Source organism: Liolophura sinensis, chromosome 1 (genome assembly GCF_032854445.1).
Source record: "Liolophura sinensis isolate JHLJ2023 chromosome 1, CUHK_Ljap_v2, whole genome shotgun sequence".
NCBI lineage: Eukaryota > Metazoa > Mollusca > Polyplacophora > Chitonida > Chitonidae > Liolophura > Liolophura sinensis.
In genome coordinates, this window is record NC_088295.1 from 7,015,482 (window position 1) to 7,035,443 (window position 19,962).

General features: G+C 43.0%; 1 protein-coding gene across 1 annotated transcript in view; it reads right to left on the reverse strand.

The window, feature by feature from the left end:
• Nucleotides 1-9,719: 9,719 nt before the first annotated feature.
• LOC135471490 (protein CLEC16A-like) overlaps nt 9,720-19,962 on the reverse strand; it is a 45,558-nt gene continuing 35,315 nt past the window's right edge. The window contains 4 exon segments of the mRNA XM_064750749.1: nt 9,720-10,523; nt 10,814-11,102; nt 14,574-14,688; nt 17,706-17,748. Coding sequence (XP_064606819.1) covers nt 9,850-10,523; nt 10,814-11,102; nt 14,574-14,688; nt 17,706-17,748 — 1,121 coding nt within the window. The 3' untranslated portion in view covers nt 9,720-9,849.

Sequence of the window (19,962 nt, forward strand, 5' to 3'; positions counted from 1 at the left end):
CCACTGTACCAGAAACCACACAATAACATAAATTTTAATTGAGTTTGTTAATTAGCTGATTTTAATATCAGGAAATCTTCTGCATACGCCTCGAGGACACGCTACTCTTTATGTACATAAGAGTATAGAATTCTGTGACCAAACTGAAGCTTGCATCCAACTGGGCTAAAGGCAACCACTATATATACAATACACGTGATACATACAACTCCGATACAGTGTAAGTTACAAATGCATGTAAACCCCATATTACCAAATTTAATGCAAATTTGAATCAGCAGGAGGATGCCATTCAACTCTCTGAACATTGGGAGATAATGTGAAAAATTAATTTTCATGCTGCACCGGTATGTATTTGTGGCCAGCAGCTTGGTGCTTTCTGTGTTATGGCTAGCCAATAGTTCAGGAAAATCACTGTCTGTAAGGCGACCAGCCTGGTCTTTTTTAGAACAAATCAGCTTTCCGCAAAATTACTTCTCAAACCAGAATTGTTTGTTCGGAAACTCCTCAACAATCGCCTCCTGTGGGATTGCGGAGTGGGATGGTGGGAGCGGGGATGGGATCGTTGAAAAAAAGATTGTTTATAAGTCCCGTGTGCCCCAAACCCCTTCCCATCCGCCTGCTGAAGGGAGGGCGGCGGGAGAGGGTTGTAGCCACTGAATCATGTGACTGTATGTCTCATCTTTCCAAGAACCCTCACCGTTAACCAGGTGGAAGAGGATGGACGGGGTGTAACAGTTAAGCTGTGAGGTTATACACCTAGAACTAACCTGGCGGAAAAGCAGAGAGGGGTATAAATTCCTGAATTGTACATTTTATTTGAGGACACGCCTTTGTAACCACCTATTCAATAAGCCTAACTGTAGGCTTAGGTAGGCGGTTAGCGACAGATCACGTGACTGACATTACATACTTGTCAGGCCCGTGTCCTCTCCGAAGTCGTTGACTCCGTGGCATACCTAAAACTATTTATAATCACGTGACTACGTGCTGAGGTCACTGACGCAGTTAAGCCATTTTATCGGCGACCATTTGTATTGGTGACCTTTTCTAATTAAAGTACCTCAAATATTTAAACATAGGGCCAAGCCATAACATCTAGGGTGGGAATAGCTCTGGGGAAAGGAACTGTACCGTCAAAATCATACATTTTCTTCTGAATAAGATGTAGATTATACATAAAATGAGCTTGAACAATAATGTTTTTCTGTCACTGTTAACCTGCTGGACGATAGGACCTACTGTGCGCTATACAGCTGTTATTTTCCACAGCGTTTAATTCACATATCAGGTAATGCAATTTGGGATTTTTTTTATCCATAGAAGAATTATTTGTTGAGAACGCAAGTGTTCGAGTTTAAATAGTCTATATTACTCATGCATTGTCTTTACTCTTTGCAGATATGACCTTAACCAGTTAAGGTTGTCTGGCATCTGCACGGTGGACGTCTGGCATCCGTGCGTGCGGAAAAGAGAACAGACACACTTACAAATAAATCTTACCGATGTGCTACAAGTTATAAGCGGCACAAAGATGAAGACCGAGCGTACATATTTTCAAACTGGTCGAATTTCCAAAAAATGCCGTATGATACGGTAGAATGATACTTCGAGAGCAGTGCTGTAGTGAGTCTGAAGTTCGTTTTAGCCAGAGAACGGTTACTAATGCGGAAACAAAGCAAGAGATGTGTCATAACTGTGTGCCAAAATAATGTGGTGAGGGACGTGTAACAGAATAATGTGGTGAGGTACGTGTAACAGAATAATGTGGTGAGGGACGTGTAACAGAATAATGTGGTGAGGTACGTGTAACAGAATAATGTGGTCTTATAGTGTGTCAAACAGGTAAGAAAGACATGTCTCTGTCTGTTTGGCAGAATTGCAGAACGTTTAAACTCACTCGCGCTAAATGGCGAACAATAGACTAAGGTGCTCTAATGAGGTGTCATAACCGGTGTCATTGCGAGAAAAGCACAAATACGAGTATTTCCTTCGCCAGAGCAATGTGCTCCAATGAGGTGTCATAACCAGTGTCACTGTGAGAACAGCACAAATACGAGTATCTCCTTTACCAGAGCAACGTGCTCCAATGATGTGTCATAACCAGTGCCATAGTAAGAACAGCACAAATACGAGTATCTCCTTCACCAGAGCAATGTGCTCCAATGAGGTGTCATAACCAGTACCATTGTAAGAACAGCACAAATACGAGTATCTCCTTTACCAGAACAACGTGCTCTAATGAGGTGTCATAACCAGTGTCATTGTCAGAACAGCACAAATATGAGTATCTCCTTTACCAGAGCAACGTGCTCTAATGAGGTGTCATAACCAGTGTCATTGTAAGAACAGCACAAATACGAGTATCTCCTTTACCAGAGCAACATGCTCCAATGAGATGTCATAACCGGTGTCATTGTGAGAGCAGCACAAATACGAGTATCTCCTTTCCCAGAGCAACGTGCTCCAATGAGGTGTCATAACCGGTGCCATAGCGGGAAGAGCACAAATGCGAGTATCGTTTATGCCAGAATAATGTGATGTGAGAGGTTGTAATAAAGCATTAGTTATATTTTTTATTCATTTGATGCCATATTGTTGTTTTATGCCAACATATCAGGAAACCGGATATAATTTCTGACAAGCAATGCTTGTTAGCCCATAACTATTTTTCTAATTACTAGTAGCTACCTATCAAACTGCACTCCGTCACAAGCTAGTATGCCACAAGCATTTTGAGTTTTATTAACTATGACCACACTTTTCTCGCTAATTTTCCAAGAGAAGGGTATATCGCCGTTAGATGAATATTCAATGATACAGGTTCTAGCAACAACAAGGTTTTTATTGCATGTCAGATATTGTGGGTCACCGGAATAGTCACATGGGTCGGTTATAATCAGAGGTCTACTGGAAGAGAGGCAGACTGTAATCATGGTCAATTTCAAATGGTATAGATCTACGTGTGACATTTTCTCGTCCCACCGACACTGTAATGATTAAAGACACTCGTCCTGATTTCAACACAAACAAGTTTCACAAACAAGTTGTGATTCTAGGGATCTCGATAAATTCACGGATAAATATTAACGCCCGGCAAGACAAGCATAACAAAACTGCTGGTCAGAACACGCAACAACAAAAACACACTTTTACAGACTAATATATATGATCTGCCGCAATGAAGCTATATAAAGCTAGGCGCTGTCAATCAACCAAGTTGAAACTTGCTAGTCTTATAAGGAATCACCTGGTCATTATTGCAGCCCCAGCCTTTGACTATTGCTGGCAGCATCACTCCATCCGATAATGATCAATCTATCACTTAAAAGTGCAGAGCCAAAGCTGTACTGAGAAGGTTTACTGGGATTATGAGCAGCCATTCCCCCACCAAAACCCCCGAAAATGTTCTGTGTGAGCATGCACATTTTACACGAAGACGATAAATCTAGGGCGGTATTTTGATTTCGTCGACATTCTGAAAACATTCTATGTCTAACAGGAAGGCAAGGTCAGAGTCATTTCACCCGGTACACTAGACTGGAAATTAGACTGGAACGACTCGACGACTGTAGCCGTCACTTGAGGGTCTTGCCTTTCCGAGAAGAGTTTTAACGGTAGCAGCGTTTCCCGCTAGACCGAGTGCGCCTCTTTCAGGCAGGCAAGGGATAATCACGTTCACTTAACACCCTGGATAAAGCCTGATTTACAATTCCAGGAAGCTGGATTCATAAAAACCTCCAACTGGCCGGGTTACGGAAAACTGTGACATTTGAGAAGCTGTGTAATACAGAGCAGACGTTTTACGTGGAAAGTTAACTGGTGTCCTTTTATCTAGACAGCAGCAGCCAGCAGATGGTCATGGGTTTCCATCGGGCTCTATCAGGTTTCCTCCCACCGTGAAGCTGGCCACCATCGTATACGTGAAAAAATCTTGAGAACGACGTAAAACATGTGTATTTAGGAAAACGCTTCACAATAATCAGGTAGCTAGCTACACTGTATAACCGTGTGACCATCATGTGACCATTGTGTAACAGTGTGACCATTGTATGACAGTGTGACCACTGTATTGAAAGCAAAAGTTTGTGCGGTATAGATGGTATACATTGTGAGAAACATAGGGTTGTCAGTAAACAAAAAATGTAAACAAAAGTGTAAGTATTTATTTAGTTATTTATTTGATTGGTGTTTTACGCCGGTTTCGCCATCCGCAGGTTGATGACTGACCTTCCCACTTACGACCGGAGAGGAAGCCAGCATGAGCTGGACTTGAACTCCCAGTGACCGCATTGGTGAGAGGTTCCTGGGTCGCAAAAAGTGTAAGTAAAGGAAGACGTGATCTAAACATGCAGCCGTCACTTGAGTTTTAACAGTAGCAGCGTTTCCCGCTAGGCCGAGTGCGCCTCTTTCAGCCAGGCAAGGGATAATCACGTTCACTTAACACCCTGGATAAAGCCTGTATCCATCCGCAGTTTGCTGATGACCTTCCCACTTACGACCGGAGAGGAAGCCAGCATGAGCTGGACTTGAACTCACAGCCAGCAAAATATGCTTATACGTGAACAGTGTAATGTAAACATGTAAACATCGTTAATGGCAAACGGTGTGACCAGCGTAATGTAAAAAAGGTGAAAAAGGAAAAATGTGATGTAAAGATTGTTATTGGTAAATAAGTGAACAGCGTAATGTCAACAAAGGTGTATGTATAGGAAGACGTGAATGTAAACATGGCTATTGGTAAATTGTTTGAACAGCGTAATGTGAACAAAAGTGTAAGTAGACGAAGACGTGAATGTTAACATGGTTATTGGTAAACAATGTGAACAGCGTAATGTCAACAAAAGTGTATGTAGAGGAAGAGGTGAATGTAAACATGGTTATTGGTAAACAATGTGTACAAGTATACATGCGCCGAGTCACCTGTCGTTTACAGTTTTATTGGCATACTACTATAAATGGCTGTGTGTTCTTGGAATGGACCTGTAGCTTATTACTGTGACCTCAGTTTTACTGGAATGTCTTGGCCAGTCTCTCTATTTTATGTTCTCAGAAACAGGGCTGCCAAGTCATCGTCCTGGTGGCTCAGCTGGATAGCATGATGTCTAATTTCATTCCAGGCTCTGTTGAATGTTTCTGACCCACATAACATACGCCTTTTATAATAGAAATTAAACTGTTCTTGCCTTCTTCCAGGTACCTGTGACTAACCAGGCAAATGATATCGCGAAACAGGCATTGGGCCAAACTATTAAGTCACTAATATGACATCACACATATGTTGAAACTATTAAGCCTTTTCGTCTCTGATAACATCATTCACAACTGTGAAACCAGTTGTTCCAGGAAGCATGTTTATACATACTTTAATTATGCAGTTAAACAAAGCTCTTAAATATATGTAATAAACATAAAATATGAAATTATGAATTAATGAAACGGTATAATAATTTATTACTGTATTATACTGTAATAGATTAAATTTATAAATTATTAAAGTTGACTTCTTGGCAAAAGTCCTGCATAAAGCGGAATGCTGTTAATTGCGCTCGCCGAGGCCTGGTCCCTTTAGTAGTGCTGTCATGTTAATGTTGCTGTAGGTTGCTGGCAGACCTTCCCACGAACGACCGGAGAGGAAGTTAATACTTCAATAAAACAAGATTCCAAGTGTAGTATACTAACAAGCCGTACTTAATTCACCGGTTACGCGTGACCATTTTGTCTGGAAGCATACTGTTGTCGATGCTCTCGCTTTTTTTCGTCATGCCGTAGTTGCTTGTACTATTAATATGCTTGGTAATCTCATGTAACCTGCCACAGCAAAGAACATCCAGGCTATGCTGAAATTTTTCTGTGTGGCAAATTACCTTTCAAGCTAACATAGAGTTTTTTCACACATAATTTTCAAAAACAATTAACTAGAATCGTTTCCGGTTGAAGTTTCCTCAAACCTCAATTTGTTGATTACTGCTGGAATAAGATTACATGCAGTTTACCCGTTAAGTCTCTAAAATATACAGTAAATCTAGGCGTCGAAATGTACATTGGTATTCCAGCCGGCAACAATAATGGACGTTCGAGGTCAATAATCGCAAGGCCAATTTCTAAAGCAATTTTGAACACAAACCACCAAGGAACTAAGACAGTATATAAAGTTAGAGAGTAGGATGGACTCATGATAAGAGAAGTCAATACATTTCAACTGAGTATCAAAACCCTGGACCATATCTCATTTAAACTTTTATTGCAACTGCTCATATGTTCAACAATCTTATTCAACACGATATGGCCCGTTTCCGGTCCGATTACAGCACGTTCTACGTCGTGGACAATGCGCTTACAAGTTTCCTAGTAGTCACATAGTCTAAAATTTGCGCCCTGAGATGAGCGGTCAAAATGGTGCACGGACCAAAATTGGCGTATGGGCATAACACCGTGAAAATCTCGCCCGGCGCATGACCATGAACTCTTACAACAACATCGTGCGAACTTATGCACGGAATATCCATCTCCAAATACATCTGGAACATTACAAATGTGGCGATACACCCATCCATTCATTACTGCACAAGGCAAATAAGCATGGCTAGAAAGAACTCTCGGACATGCACAAAACATTCAGGTAAGCGCCAGAACCAGGACAAAATGTACACGTGGTCGCAACTGTTTTAGAGCAAGGAAAGGACAAACACACAATAAGCATGATCTCCATGTTTGATTACTCTAAAGCCCCGCTAACCTTCTCCTTCAACTTCGTCGCCTCACATAGACGTTTATGCTTACAAAAAGTACATGGATAATCCTTCTATTGTCGGTCAAAGCCATTATCATTCATTTTTTTATTCTACTTTCGGCTTGTGAAAGAATCACAAGGGGTGTGCTTTTTCAACTTGGCTGACTGTCGCACATTTCGTCTAAACAGCCGAGATGGTTATTATCAATTTCTCAGGACGACGTCATGGCATACTTGCTAGGGTGAACTTTTCACTTCCAGCATCCTGAGTAACTGGGCTCCTCAAAGCTGACATGAATTTGAAAGGGTTGAACTTACAGGGTCGCGGTGAAGTTATGCAGTGACACGCTCCAATTATTCATCAGTTAATCTTTTCTATGGAAATGACAATAAATTAGGTTCAACTTAAATGCGATTGGGAACGCGGCCTGGCTTAAAACAGAGACAACAACACACAAAATGTATATATGCATCGATGAAGTATCTCACAAGAAGTTTAAAAAGCACAACTTTTTATTTGAATGTTGTACAACCCAGATTCAAGCTAATTTAAGGTAAGCAAAATCACGCACATTTAGGCCAATCAAAAGCGTCACCAATTTTATCCAATCAAGATTCACTTCTATATCCCGACGCTGCATCTTTTTTCGCTTACCTCACCCGAATCCTGTTTTGCACCTTTGTCCTGGAGTACTAGTGACATGATATCGTGTTTCCAGCCTGTAAGTCACACTTGGCAAAATTCGTCATAAATTTGTCAAAGGCCTGTTGTTTACCTCGGGTGCTTCGGTTCTCGTACGTACGTGTATCAAACAACTTCGTACGCACATAAAAGAAAACCAATGACCAGATAACTACTCCGCATTGGCACTGGATGTATCAAAGTTCGTTAAGGGCCAATCACCAGATAACTACTCCACACTGGCACTGGATGTATCAACGTTCCTTAAGGGTCATTAAGCCGATAACTATGTACTTCATACCTGTGCCGAAAGAACAGAGTTCCTTATGGCTCATCAACCAGACAACAACTCCATACTCGTGCTGAATGTAATAGCGTTCAATATGGCTCACAGTCAATATAACTATTCCAGATTGCCACTGGATGTCACTGCCAACTTTCCCCAGTTGTAGCGCCGGCCCCGCTAGCTCAGTTGGTACAGCGTCCGCTTCGGAAGCGGTAGATTCAGAGTCAATCCTATAATATAAAGTATATTGGCTCGGGAGGATCCCCTTACTTGCTTCCGGTTAAGTCGTCTCAGTGAAGCAGCACTACATCAAAGAGCGGTGGAAATTTGTCCTGCAACAAGGAGGCACATTACACGCACTCTAAGGATTCTTTCGTCGTCATATGGCTGAAAAATGGCTAAGTACGACGTTAAACCCCAAGCGCTCACTCACTCCTAGGCCAAATAACTACTCCAGATCAATACTGAGTGTAGCAGAGTTCATTCTGGCTCTGACTGAATAACTATTTCAGATTTGTGGTGAATCCAATATCATTCATTTCCCTCCAGAGGATGGTTTCTGCAGCATGACCTAATCTGTGTGATTAGGTTATTCATGACCCTGTGGAAAAGGTGACCACTCAAATCACCACTCTCTACAGGTATTAACAATCGACTCCACAATGATACAACCGTTAGTCACGTAGTTAATATGCACAAGTATCATTTCGGTCGGTGCTGTAGGAGATAAACACACTCGTGGAACACTCACCAGTGAGGCAAGTGTCTATAATGACCAATAACATTATTGAACATCAGAAAAAGGGTGATTGAGGAGACTCTATATTTTATTGGTACAAAAATTCAGGGTCACGTATGTCTGGCAAAAACCAATCTGTCACTCCACACGCCTTGTAACTTTAGCGCCACTTCTCCCAGGATTGCACTACACTCCCTTACGTTTATACACATGCAGCTCATTATTGCAATTGGTACCTTCTTCAGAGTTTTTATCAATAAGTTAATCACACAGGTACACATAGTATATACATATATATATATATATATATATATATACACACACAAAATTTACAAATAACTGAAGTCCCCTAAAAACAGTAGTTACAGGATAACAAACATACCTCATTTGACTATTGAGCACGACTTAACAGATGATCACAACAACATGTATGGTCGAATGACAAATACATGACATAATGCATGAAACATGATCTGCTAAAATATACATTTTTCCGCTAACAAACAAGTGCCACTTATGGGGCATTAGATATGCGATGACAACACCTGTTCCTCTAAGATATTTGTTTCCCGTACTAGAGATCTTTCATACAATTACAATGCAATTCTCTCACTCTAATGCTGTTACAGGAGTTGGCAACGGTAACATAATCAATCACAGGCTTTGATCCTAGGCTTCAATCTCAATTTTAATGCAGCATTTCCACAACGACACTGTCCTTGTAAGCCTATGATGATATAAGTACCTGAAGAAATATTCTACTCGCCTCTTAAAAATGGAATCTACTCACCCATAATTGTATTCCTCTCAAGCAAATGGAAAACATATTTAACAATCTGTTAAAATGATTTAAGAACCATCAACAAATTTCAGATACAAAATGTAACATTTGCACCCACAAGTTTGTGGGTATCTTATGATCTACTGAAAACAAGTGTGCCAAAAGGGGCGACTAAATGTCCATGACTTTGTGGGCGCGGTCTTTTTGCCGTACATGGGACTGCTGCTGGTCATCATCCATGAAGTTGTAATGTTCCTGCACCATCTGTGCCAGTTTCGTGAGCTGATCACTCGTAGACCGTTGTCCACCCTGACTGGTTTTACCTACTGTGACCACCGAGGCCTTCTCCTCCGTGATGTCAGGCTGGCTGAAGTCTATAGTCAGGGTGTCTATTGGGTCATTCTCAACCATGGTACCAGTGCCGATCGCAGAGCTGCTGGTTGACCCCTCACTCAAGCTACGGATCCTGCCAGAGTCAACTGGAGGTAATAGCTTTGGCGAGTCTGTGCAAACAGTGGGATTAAGGTCCTTGTCCGGGTTCTGTGGGAGAAGTGAAGTAGGAGGAACTGGTGCTGGTCGTAAACTTTTCGGAGACTGTGACCCTAGGGCAGAGGGACTCACAGTGCTACTATCTGAGGAGCGAGGAGAGGAACTGGAAGAGTGGCTGGGACTTCCCATCAGGAAGGCCTTCAGACTGGGCCTGGACTGGTTGGACTTCCCCACTGGTGTCCCCTCGTTCCTGAGTGGGATCCACTGTCAGAGACGTGACCTCTCCTTTCCGCTGATAGGTCGCTCTAAAACTGGGATTCCAGTTGCGCCAGATCCACTGCGACCACGTCGAGGACTGTGAGACTGACTGCGACCCCGGATGGCATGAAATGCTGGATGAAAGAATGGTATGTCCAACCTTCTCAATACCACTCAGTCGCCGTCTGGGTGTTCTTTTGGAAAGGTCCTCCAGAGGAATGTCTTGTAGGCTACTGTCTGCTGTTGTGGATACTCGGCTCTGCTTACGCTGTGGCGAATTAGGGTTACTCTGTGGATTCAGAGTCTGGAAGGCAAATGCCGATGGGGAGGTGGCATCAACAGCTTCCTCCACATCATCCATGTCCTCTGGTCGAGTCTGGTAGTGGGACTTTGGATTACTGCTCTGGAGAGCAGTTTTACCTGGAGGCTGGAGTTGGGCGCTGGCTCGCTGCTTGCCAGGGGGCACAGGCAGCCCTGAGGATGCTCGTGGGGACTTCCCATCAGCCTTCTCCTGGGCATGGGTGACCTGAGGTCGCTTCACACGGTGGACCTGACCTGCAACATCAACTGCCACACTGAACACAATGCTATAGGGCAAGGATATGGCAAGCAAGTATACGTAGAAGTGGATCCAGTGTAACTACATGCTAACAATAAAATATGAATACTACACATCAAACTACACGGTGGTGCAAGGCTCTTCACTGCAGCCTTTTCGCTGAAGCCTCTTTAGCAATCAGAAATGAGTTCAATAAATGCATCATGACTAAAGCAGACAGCGATTTTGTGTTATCTCATGCTGTGATAAATTAAATCAATGGTTGAGTATGAATGATGTGTCTAACCTGGTACAGCTGAAGCTGATCCACGAGCCCCATAGTTGTACAGCCCCATGCTAGCACTCTGCTCCACAGGGATGTCCAGCAGCCTCTCTATCATCTGCATCTTTTGTTGCCGTGCCTTTAACCGCCCCTTTACCAGCCGCTGCTTTGCGGCCATGCACCTGATGTGGTCATCAAATATAAACTTCGCAGCCAGAAGGGGGATGGGTCGAGCGTGGGCAGACTTGGCGGGCTTGTGGATGGTGATGTGAAGAGATCGGCTGTCATCTTTATCGCCAGACACTTCCACATCCTAGAAAGCAATAAAATTCCTGACATGACAGATACTGGAGAAAAGATGACATGAAGCATCCAGGTGATACTGAAGCATGAATGTGATGCTACATCTGGAGCAGGGATGAGATGTGACATTGTCAGAGACCCTGGAGCAGGGATGAGATGTGACTTTTTCAGGGACACTGGAGCAGGGATAGGATGTGACATTGTCAGGGACACTCAAGCATGGATGAGATGTGACATTGTCAGGGACACTCAAGCATGGATGAGATGTGACATTGTCAGGGACAATGGAGCATGGATGAGATGTGACATTGTCAGGGACACTCAAGCATGGATGAGATGTGACATTGTCAGGGACACTGGAGCATGGATGAGATGTGACATTGTCAGGGACACTGGAGCAGGGGTGAAATGTGACATTGTCAAGGACATTGGAGCAGGGATGAGATGTGACATTGGCAGGGACACTCAAGCATGGATGAGATGTGACATTGTCACGGACACTGGAGCAGGGATGAAATGTGACTTTTTCAGGGACACTCAAGCATGGATGAGATGTGACATTGTCAGGGACACTGGAGCAGGGATGAGATGTGACTTTTTCAGGGACACTGGAGCAGGGATAGGATGTGACATTGTCAGGGACACTCAAGCATGGATGAGATGTGACTTTTTCAGGGACATTGGAGCATGGATGAGATGTGACATTGTCAGGGACACTCAAGCATGGATGAGATGTGACATTGTCAGGGACACTCAAGCATGGATGAGATGTGACTTTTTCAGGGACACTGGAGCAGGGATGAAATGTGACATTGTCAGGGACACTCAAGCATGGATGAGATGTGACATTGTCAGGGACAATGGAGCATGGATGAGATGTGACATTGTCAGGGACACTCAAGCATGGATGAGATGTGACATTGTCAGGGACAATGGAGCATGGATGAGATGTGACAATGTCAGGGACACTCAAGCATTGATGAGATGTGACATTGTCAGGGACACTGGAGCAGGGATGAGATGTGACCTTGTCAGGGACACTGGAGCATGGATGAGATGTGACATTGTCAGGGACACTGGAGCAGGGGTGAAATGTGACATTGTCAAGGACATTGGAGCATGGATGAGATGTGACATTGGCAGGGACACTCAAGCATGGATGAGATGTGACATTGTCAGGGACACTGGAGCATGGATGAGATGTGACATTGTCAGGGACACTGGAGCAGGGGTGAAATGTGACATTGTCAAGGACACTGGAGCATGGATGAGATGTGACATTGGCAGGGACACTCAAGCATGGATGAGATGTGACATTGTCACGGACACTGGAGCAGGGATGAAATGTGACTTTTTCAGGGACACTCAAGCATGGATGAGATGTGACATTGTCAGGGACACTCAAGCATGGATGAGACGTGACATTGTCAGGGACATTAGACCATGAATGAGACATGACCTTGTTAGGGACACTCAAGCATGGATGAGATGTGACATTGTCAGGGACACTCAAGCATGGATGAGATGTGACTTTTTCAGGGACACTGGAGCAGGGATGAAATGTGACATTGTCAGGGACACTCAAGCATGGATGAGATGTGACATTGTCAGGGACATTGGAGCATGGATGAGATGTGACATTGTCAGGGACACTCAAGCATGGATGAGATGTGACATTGTCAGGGACATTGGAGCATGGATGAGATGTGACTTTTTCAGGGACACTGGAGCAGGGATGAAATGTGACATTGTCAGGGACACTCAAGCATGGATGAGATGTGACATTGTCAGGGACACTGGAGCAGGGATGAGATGTGACCTTGTCAGGGACACTGGAGCATGGATGAGATGTGACATTGTCAGGGACACTGGAGCAGGGGTGAAATGTGACATTGTCAAGGACATTGGAGCATGGATGAGATGTGACATTGTCAGGGACACTCAAGCATGGATGAGATGTGACATTGTCATGGACACTGGAGCAGGGATGAAATGTGACTTTTTCAGGGACACTCAAGCATGGATGAGATGTGACATTGTCAGGGACACTCAAGCATGGATGAGACGTGACATTGTCAGGGACATTAGACCATGAATGAGACATGACCTTGTTAGGGACACTCAAGCATGGATGAGATGTGACATTGTCACGGACACTGGAGCAGGGATGAGATGTGACATTGTCAGGGACACTGGAGCAGGGGTGAAATGTGACATTGTCAAGGACATTGGAGCATGGATGAGATGTGACATTGGCAGGGACACTCAAGCATGGATGAGATGTGACACTGTCACGGACACTGGAGCAGGGATGAAATGTGACTTTTTCAGGGACACTCAAGCATGGATGAGATGTGACATTGTCAGGGACACTCAAGCATGGATGAGACGTGACATTGTCAGGGACATTAGACCATGAATGAGACATGACCTTGTTAGGGACACTCAAGCATGGATGAGATGTGACATTGTCAGGGACACTCAAGCATGGATGAGATGTGACCTTGTCAGGGACACTGGAGCATGAATGACGTGACATTGTCAGGGACACTGGAGCAGGGATAGGATGTGACATTGTCAGGGACACTCAAGCATGGATGAGATGTGACATTGTCAGGGACACTGGAGCAGGGATGAGATGTGACATTGTCAGGGACACTCAAGCATGGATGAGATGTGACATTGTCAGGGACACTGGAGCAGGGATGAGATGTGACAGTGTCAGGGACACTCAAGCATGGATGAGATGTGACATTGTCAGGGACACTGGAGCATGGATGAGATGTGACCTTGTCAGGGACACTCAAGCATGGATGAGATGTGACATTGTCAGGGACATTGGAGCATGGATGAGATGTGACTTTTTCAGGGACACTGGAGCATGGATGAGATGTGACAGTGTCAGGGACACTGGAGCAGGGATGAAATGTAACATTGTCAGGGACATTAGACCATGAATGAGACATGACCTTGTTAGGGACACTGGAGCAGGGATGAGATGTGACTTTTTCAGGGATATTGGAGCATGGATGAGATCTGACATTGTCAGGGACACTGGAGCAGGGATGAAATGTAACATTGTCAGGGACATTAGACCATGAATGAGACATGACCTTGTTAGGGACACTGGAGCAGGGATGAAATGTAACATTGTCTGGGACATTAGACCATGGATGAGATGTGACCTTGTTAGGGACACTGGAGCATGGATGAAATGTGACATTGTCAGGGACACTGGAGCATGGATGAGATGTGACATTGTCAGGGACACTGGAGCATGAATGATGTGACATTGTCAGGGACACTGGAGCAGGGATAGGATGTGACATTGTCAGGGACACTGGAGCATGGATGAGATGTGACATTGTCAGGGACACTGGAGCATGGATGAGATGCAACTTTGTCAGAGATAGAGATGCATGAATGAGATGACATAATCATCAGTACAAAGCAAGGATGACATATGATGTAAGTCTCTCACCTGGAGGAATCCTACAAAGCGTACCAAACCCCAGCCTAGTCTCTTTGTGTCCGGCTCAACCAGAATAAGCTGCTGGGCATCTATCACCAGAAACCGACGCTCCTGTTTTCTATTGCTGACAAACCAAAACCAAGATTTACCTTACACAGCTGCCAGTTATTCTAAACCAGCCAATTCACACAAGAGTCACATAGTCCAAACAAGTCAATTCACACAACAGTCACAGGGTCCACACAAGCCAATTCACAGACCAGTCGCATAGTCAAAACAAACTAATTCACACAAGTCACATAGTCTAAAGCAGCAATTCACACAACAGTCACATAGTCCACACAAGTCAATTCACACAGCAGTCACATAGTCCAAACAAACCAATTCACACAGAAGTCAGTCCAAACCAGTAATTCTTACAACAGTCATAATTTCCAAACCAACCAATTCATACAACAGTCACAGTCCAACCAAGCCGAACTGTCAACTAATTTAAACCAGCCAATTCACACTAAGACAGGCCAAATAACAGTCAGCTCCTATAATTACCAGGCAGACCACATAACTGTCAGACAGACCAAATAAGTCAACTCATACAACTGTCAGACAGACCAAATAACAGTCAACTCATACAACTGTCAGACAGACCAATCAACAGTCAGCTCATACAACTGTCAGACAGACCAAATAACAATCAGCTCATAAAACTGTCAGACAGACCAATCAACAGTCAGCTCATACACCTGTCAGACAGACCAAATAACAGTCAACTGATAAAACTGTCAGACAGACCAAATAACAGTCAACTCATAAAACTGTCAGACAGACCAAACAACAGTCAGCTCATAAAACTGTCAGACAGACCAAATAACAGTCGGCTCATACAACTGTCAGATAGACCAAATAACAGTCAACTCATAAAAATTGTTAGACAGACCAAACAACAATCAGCTCACACAACTGTCAGACAGACCAAATAACAGTCAACTCATAAAACTGTCAGACAGGCCAAACACCAGTCAGCTCATACCACTGTCAGACAGACCAAATAGTTTATTTATATATTGACTTGATTGGTGTTTTACGCCGTACTCAGGAATATTTCACTTATATGATGACAGCCAGCATTATGGTGGGTGGAAACTGGGCAGAACCAGGGGGAAACCCATGACCATTTGCAGGTTGCTGGAGACCTTCCCATTTACGGCCGGAGAGGAAGCCAGCATGAGCTGGACTTGAACTCACAGCGACCGCATTGGTGAGAGGCTCCTGGGTCATTACGCTGCGCTAGCGCGCTAACCATCTGAGCCACCGAGGCCCCCAGACCAAATAACAGTCAACTCATAAAACTGTCAGACAGACCAAACAACAGTCAGCTCATACAACAGTCAGACAGACCAAATAACAGTCAGCTCATACAACTGTCAGACTGACCAAATAACAGTCAACTCATAAGACTGTCAGACAGACCAAAGAACAGTCAGCCCATAACAACTGTCAGACAGACCAAATAACAGTCAACTCATAAAACTGTCAGACAGACCAAATAACAAATACCAATCAGCTCATAAAACTGCCATACATACCAAATAATAGTCAGCCCATACAGTTGTCACACAGTAAATAACAGTCAACTCATACAACTGTCAGACAGACCAAATAACAGTCAACTCATACAACTGTCAGACAGACCAAATAACAGTCAACTCATACAACTGTCAGACAGACCAAATAACAGTCAACTCATACAACTGTCATACAGACCAAATAATAGTCAGCCCATACAGTTGTCACACAGTAAATAACATACAACTGTCAGAAAGACCAAATAAGAGTCAACTCATACAACTGTCAGAGAGACCAAATAACAGTCAGCTCATACCGACAGGCTGAATAACAGTCAACTCATACAACTGTCAGACAGACCAAATAACAGTCAGCCCATACAGTTGTCACACAGTAAATAACAGTCAACTCATACAACTGTCAGAAAGACCAAATAAGAGTCAACTCATACAACTGTCAGAGAGACCAAATAACAGTCAGCTCATACAACTGTCCAACAGACCAAATAACAGTCAGCTCATACAACTGTCCGACAGACCAAATAACAGTCAACTCATACAACTGTTGGTCAGGCCAAATAACAGTCAACTCATACAACTGTCAGAGAGACCAAGTAACAGTCAGCTCATACAACTGTCCGACAGACCAAATAACAGTCAACTCCTACAACTGTCGGCCAGGCCAAATAACAGTCAACTCATACAACTGTCAGGTCGACCAAATAACAGTCAGCTCACACAAATGTCAGACACGCAAAATAACAGTTAACTCATACAACTGTCCAACAGACCAAATAACAGTCAACTCATACAACTGTCTGAGAAACAAAATAAGTCATCTAATACAACTGCCAGACCAATCGAATAACAGTCAGCCCATATAACTGTGAGACAGATCAAATAACAGCTCATACAACTGACAAACAGATCAAACAATGTATAATCAATCAGAATGATCACAGAGGTAAATCACTGACAGTTGACCCACGCCAGTCAGATTCCTTTTGTTTGCCAGCTATTATTTAGGCACCAGGTTTCACCATAATCCTATGCATAACAATATGCACGATGGCATGACAGACTCTGAAGACATCAATTTCCTGCTCATGTTTTAATATGAAATCCACAATACCATTAATCTACCACATACACCTTTACTTTGGTACAAACAAAAAAACAAACAGGTATTTTGGTGCTCAGCCAATCCTTCATGGTCTTTCAAGCACTTTTCAACACTCTGGTCAAGTTTTGGAAATGGAAGAATTTAACCCTCACATATTAACCACTGCAAACCCAAAAAATTAATGCATTGGTTGCACTATTTCCGAAAAAATTAAATAATGTTTCAGTTACATTACATGTTAATGCCCCACTTTGAAAAGATGTGTGACAGGATATCAGACCAGCGGAATTGCGGACCTATTATTATTGCACTTCCTCAATCCTGAAAGGCTATAAGGTAAGTCCGAATGTAAGGCTGTTGATTGGTCAATTGAATACAAATCAAATAACATACAAACAACAAATACCGAAGAAGTACATAAATGTACACTGGAATTGACATGTAGTACCTTACCTTTCTCTGGTCAGCACTGTGCAGGCTATGAGATCACTGTTATCTGAAACACAGTATACAACATCAGCATGTTAAATTTAAACACAGACTACATGGTTATCGGCCTGCTGTAACATGCAGTACAACACCATCAGCATAAATGGCATAGCAGCCATCAATGTGCTGTAAACAATATATGGTCATCACCATATTGAAACATATAGTATGTAGGGCTATTGATAGCATCCTGTAACACAGTACATGACCACCATTGTCCAGTAACACAGAATGTATGGCCATTGATAGTGTACTGTAACAGACAGTGCATGGCCACCATTGTCCAGTAACACAGAATGTATGGCCATTAATGTACTGTAACACTGTATATGTACAGCTATGGATAGCATCCTCTAACATACAGTCCATGTAACACTGGGTCAAAGGGGTTTATCTTAACATTACCCCATGGTGCAAGTGGTTGTGGCAGTTAGGATGGAAGTGAAGCTACTACTGGCTTGGCCACCAGCCGACAGCAGTTGCCAGAAAATGGTCCACTTCAGGTAGAATGGTGTATAAAGCAGATCATAGGACAGACTGTTGTGCATTTCACAATCTGCAATCAACACATAGCCTTTAAAAAATTAAACCTTTAGATACAGACATTAAACTTAAATTTAAAGTGAAAAAGTTTCACAATTTGCAGCTCTTAAACTGGGTGCTATGGCCAACTTTAGAGCGTCAGACTCCAACATCCAACGTTAACTACTAACTGTAAAATTAGTTTGATGATATCAGCACAAGTGCCATAATGATGGTAATTCTTTTGAAAACACAGGCAATGAAATCACAAATCTACCATAAACTCAGCATGTACGTAAGCTTGGGGATTAATTCCTCGGGTAAGGTCACATTAAGTGGAAACATGTTATGCATGATGAAAATAATTTATTGAAGAATATTTTAAATTGGAGACTAAAACCTTGTGCAGTAGTGACAATTCCGCCAGAAATAGCATAGCCAAGATAAAACAACAGGAATTTTAAGAATGAGTGAGCGAGTGCTTGGGGTTTAACATCGTAATTAACAATTTTTCAGTCATATGACCACGAAGGAATCTTTAGAGTGCATGTAATGTGCATCCTTGTTGCAGGACGGATTTCCACTGCTCTTTTATCCAGTGCTGCTTCACTGAGACGCCAAAACCGAAGGCTAGTAAGCCACTCCACCCGAAAAATTACACTGATATGGGTCAACCAGTCATTGCACCCCTCCCGAAGCGGATGCTCTACCAACTAGCAACAGCTAGCGGGGATGGTGGATTTTAAGAATAACTTAGGTCAATGAGCATGGAGTGAATTGTAAATGCTGACACACACTCTCCTGTTTAACATAAACACGTGTGTGTTCAATCAGCGTTCTGACACTGACATACTTGTAGTGTTCACATGCCATATATGTCCAGTGACAGTGACACACATTTAGTAGCACAGAAAATTAGGGTAGTGCCTCACAAATTCCTGGAAAACTCTTTCACTGAGTGATACCCTACATGTACATCTACACTGGAATAGATTGTTCTTGTCATTAGGATTTTACATCAGCTCTATACTTGATCTGGCTTTCTGAGAAAATACCAACCTTTTTCAGTTGCAGAAGCTTTTTGTCAAACCTGTTGTCAAATTACACTCAGTATAATTGAGATGGCCATCTATAGGTAATGAGTAAGACCTGAGAGTAACCTTAGGCTAAGCACCCCCAGCTCTTACACAAGCCTTCCCCAAGTAATGTGTGTACACATGGAGCTACACTTGTAGTCTCTATAAAACAGGCACACCAAGGATTTCACACTATGTGAACGTGTACAATATGCAAACTAATTAAATCGGTTACAAGACATAAGGTGACAAGGTATTCAGAGAATACCGATAGCTCGCCTGACTGAGCAGTTCGTAAAAAATGCATAACATTCAAGTCCTATGACACGCTCAAATACTGACCTACTATCACAATTAAGGATGTTTATCGCATGCACAAGGATTGCTGAGCTGTGACTTTAATGATGCAATGCTTCCGAGTTATAAATCATTGCACTGCCAAAAGACACTGTGGGGAGTTTGTACACAAATTTACCGCAGAGGTCTCTGATTTGTAAATGAAAACGGCAGTTGGCAATCCTTGTACTATGAGTGGCAACCATAACTCTGTGAAAGGCTGAAGAAATGTTGAGCTATGAGGTAAAAAAAACTTCCTTAGCCGTTGATATACAAATTGCCACCGA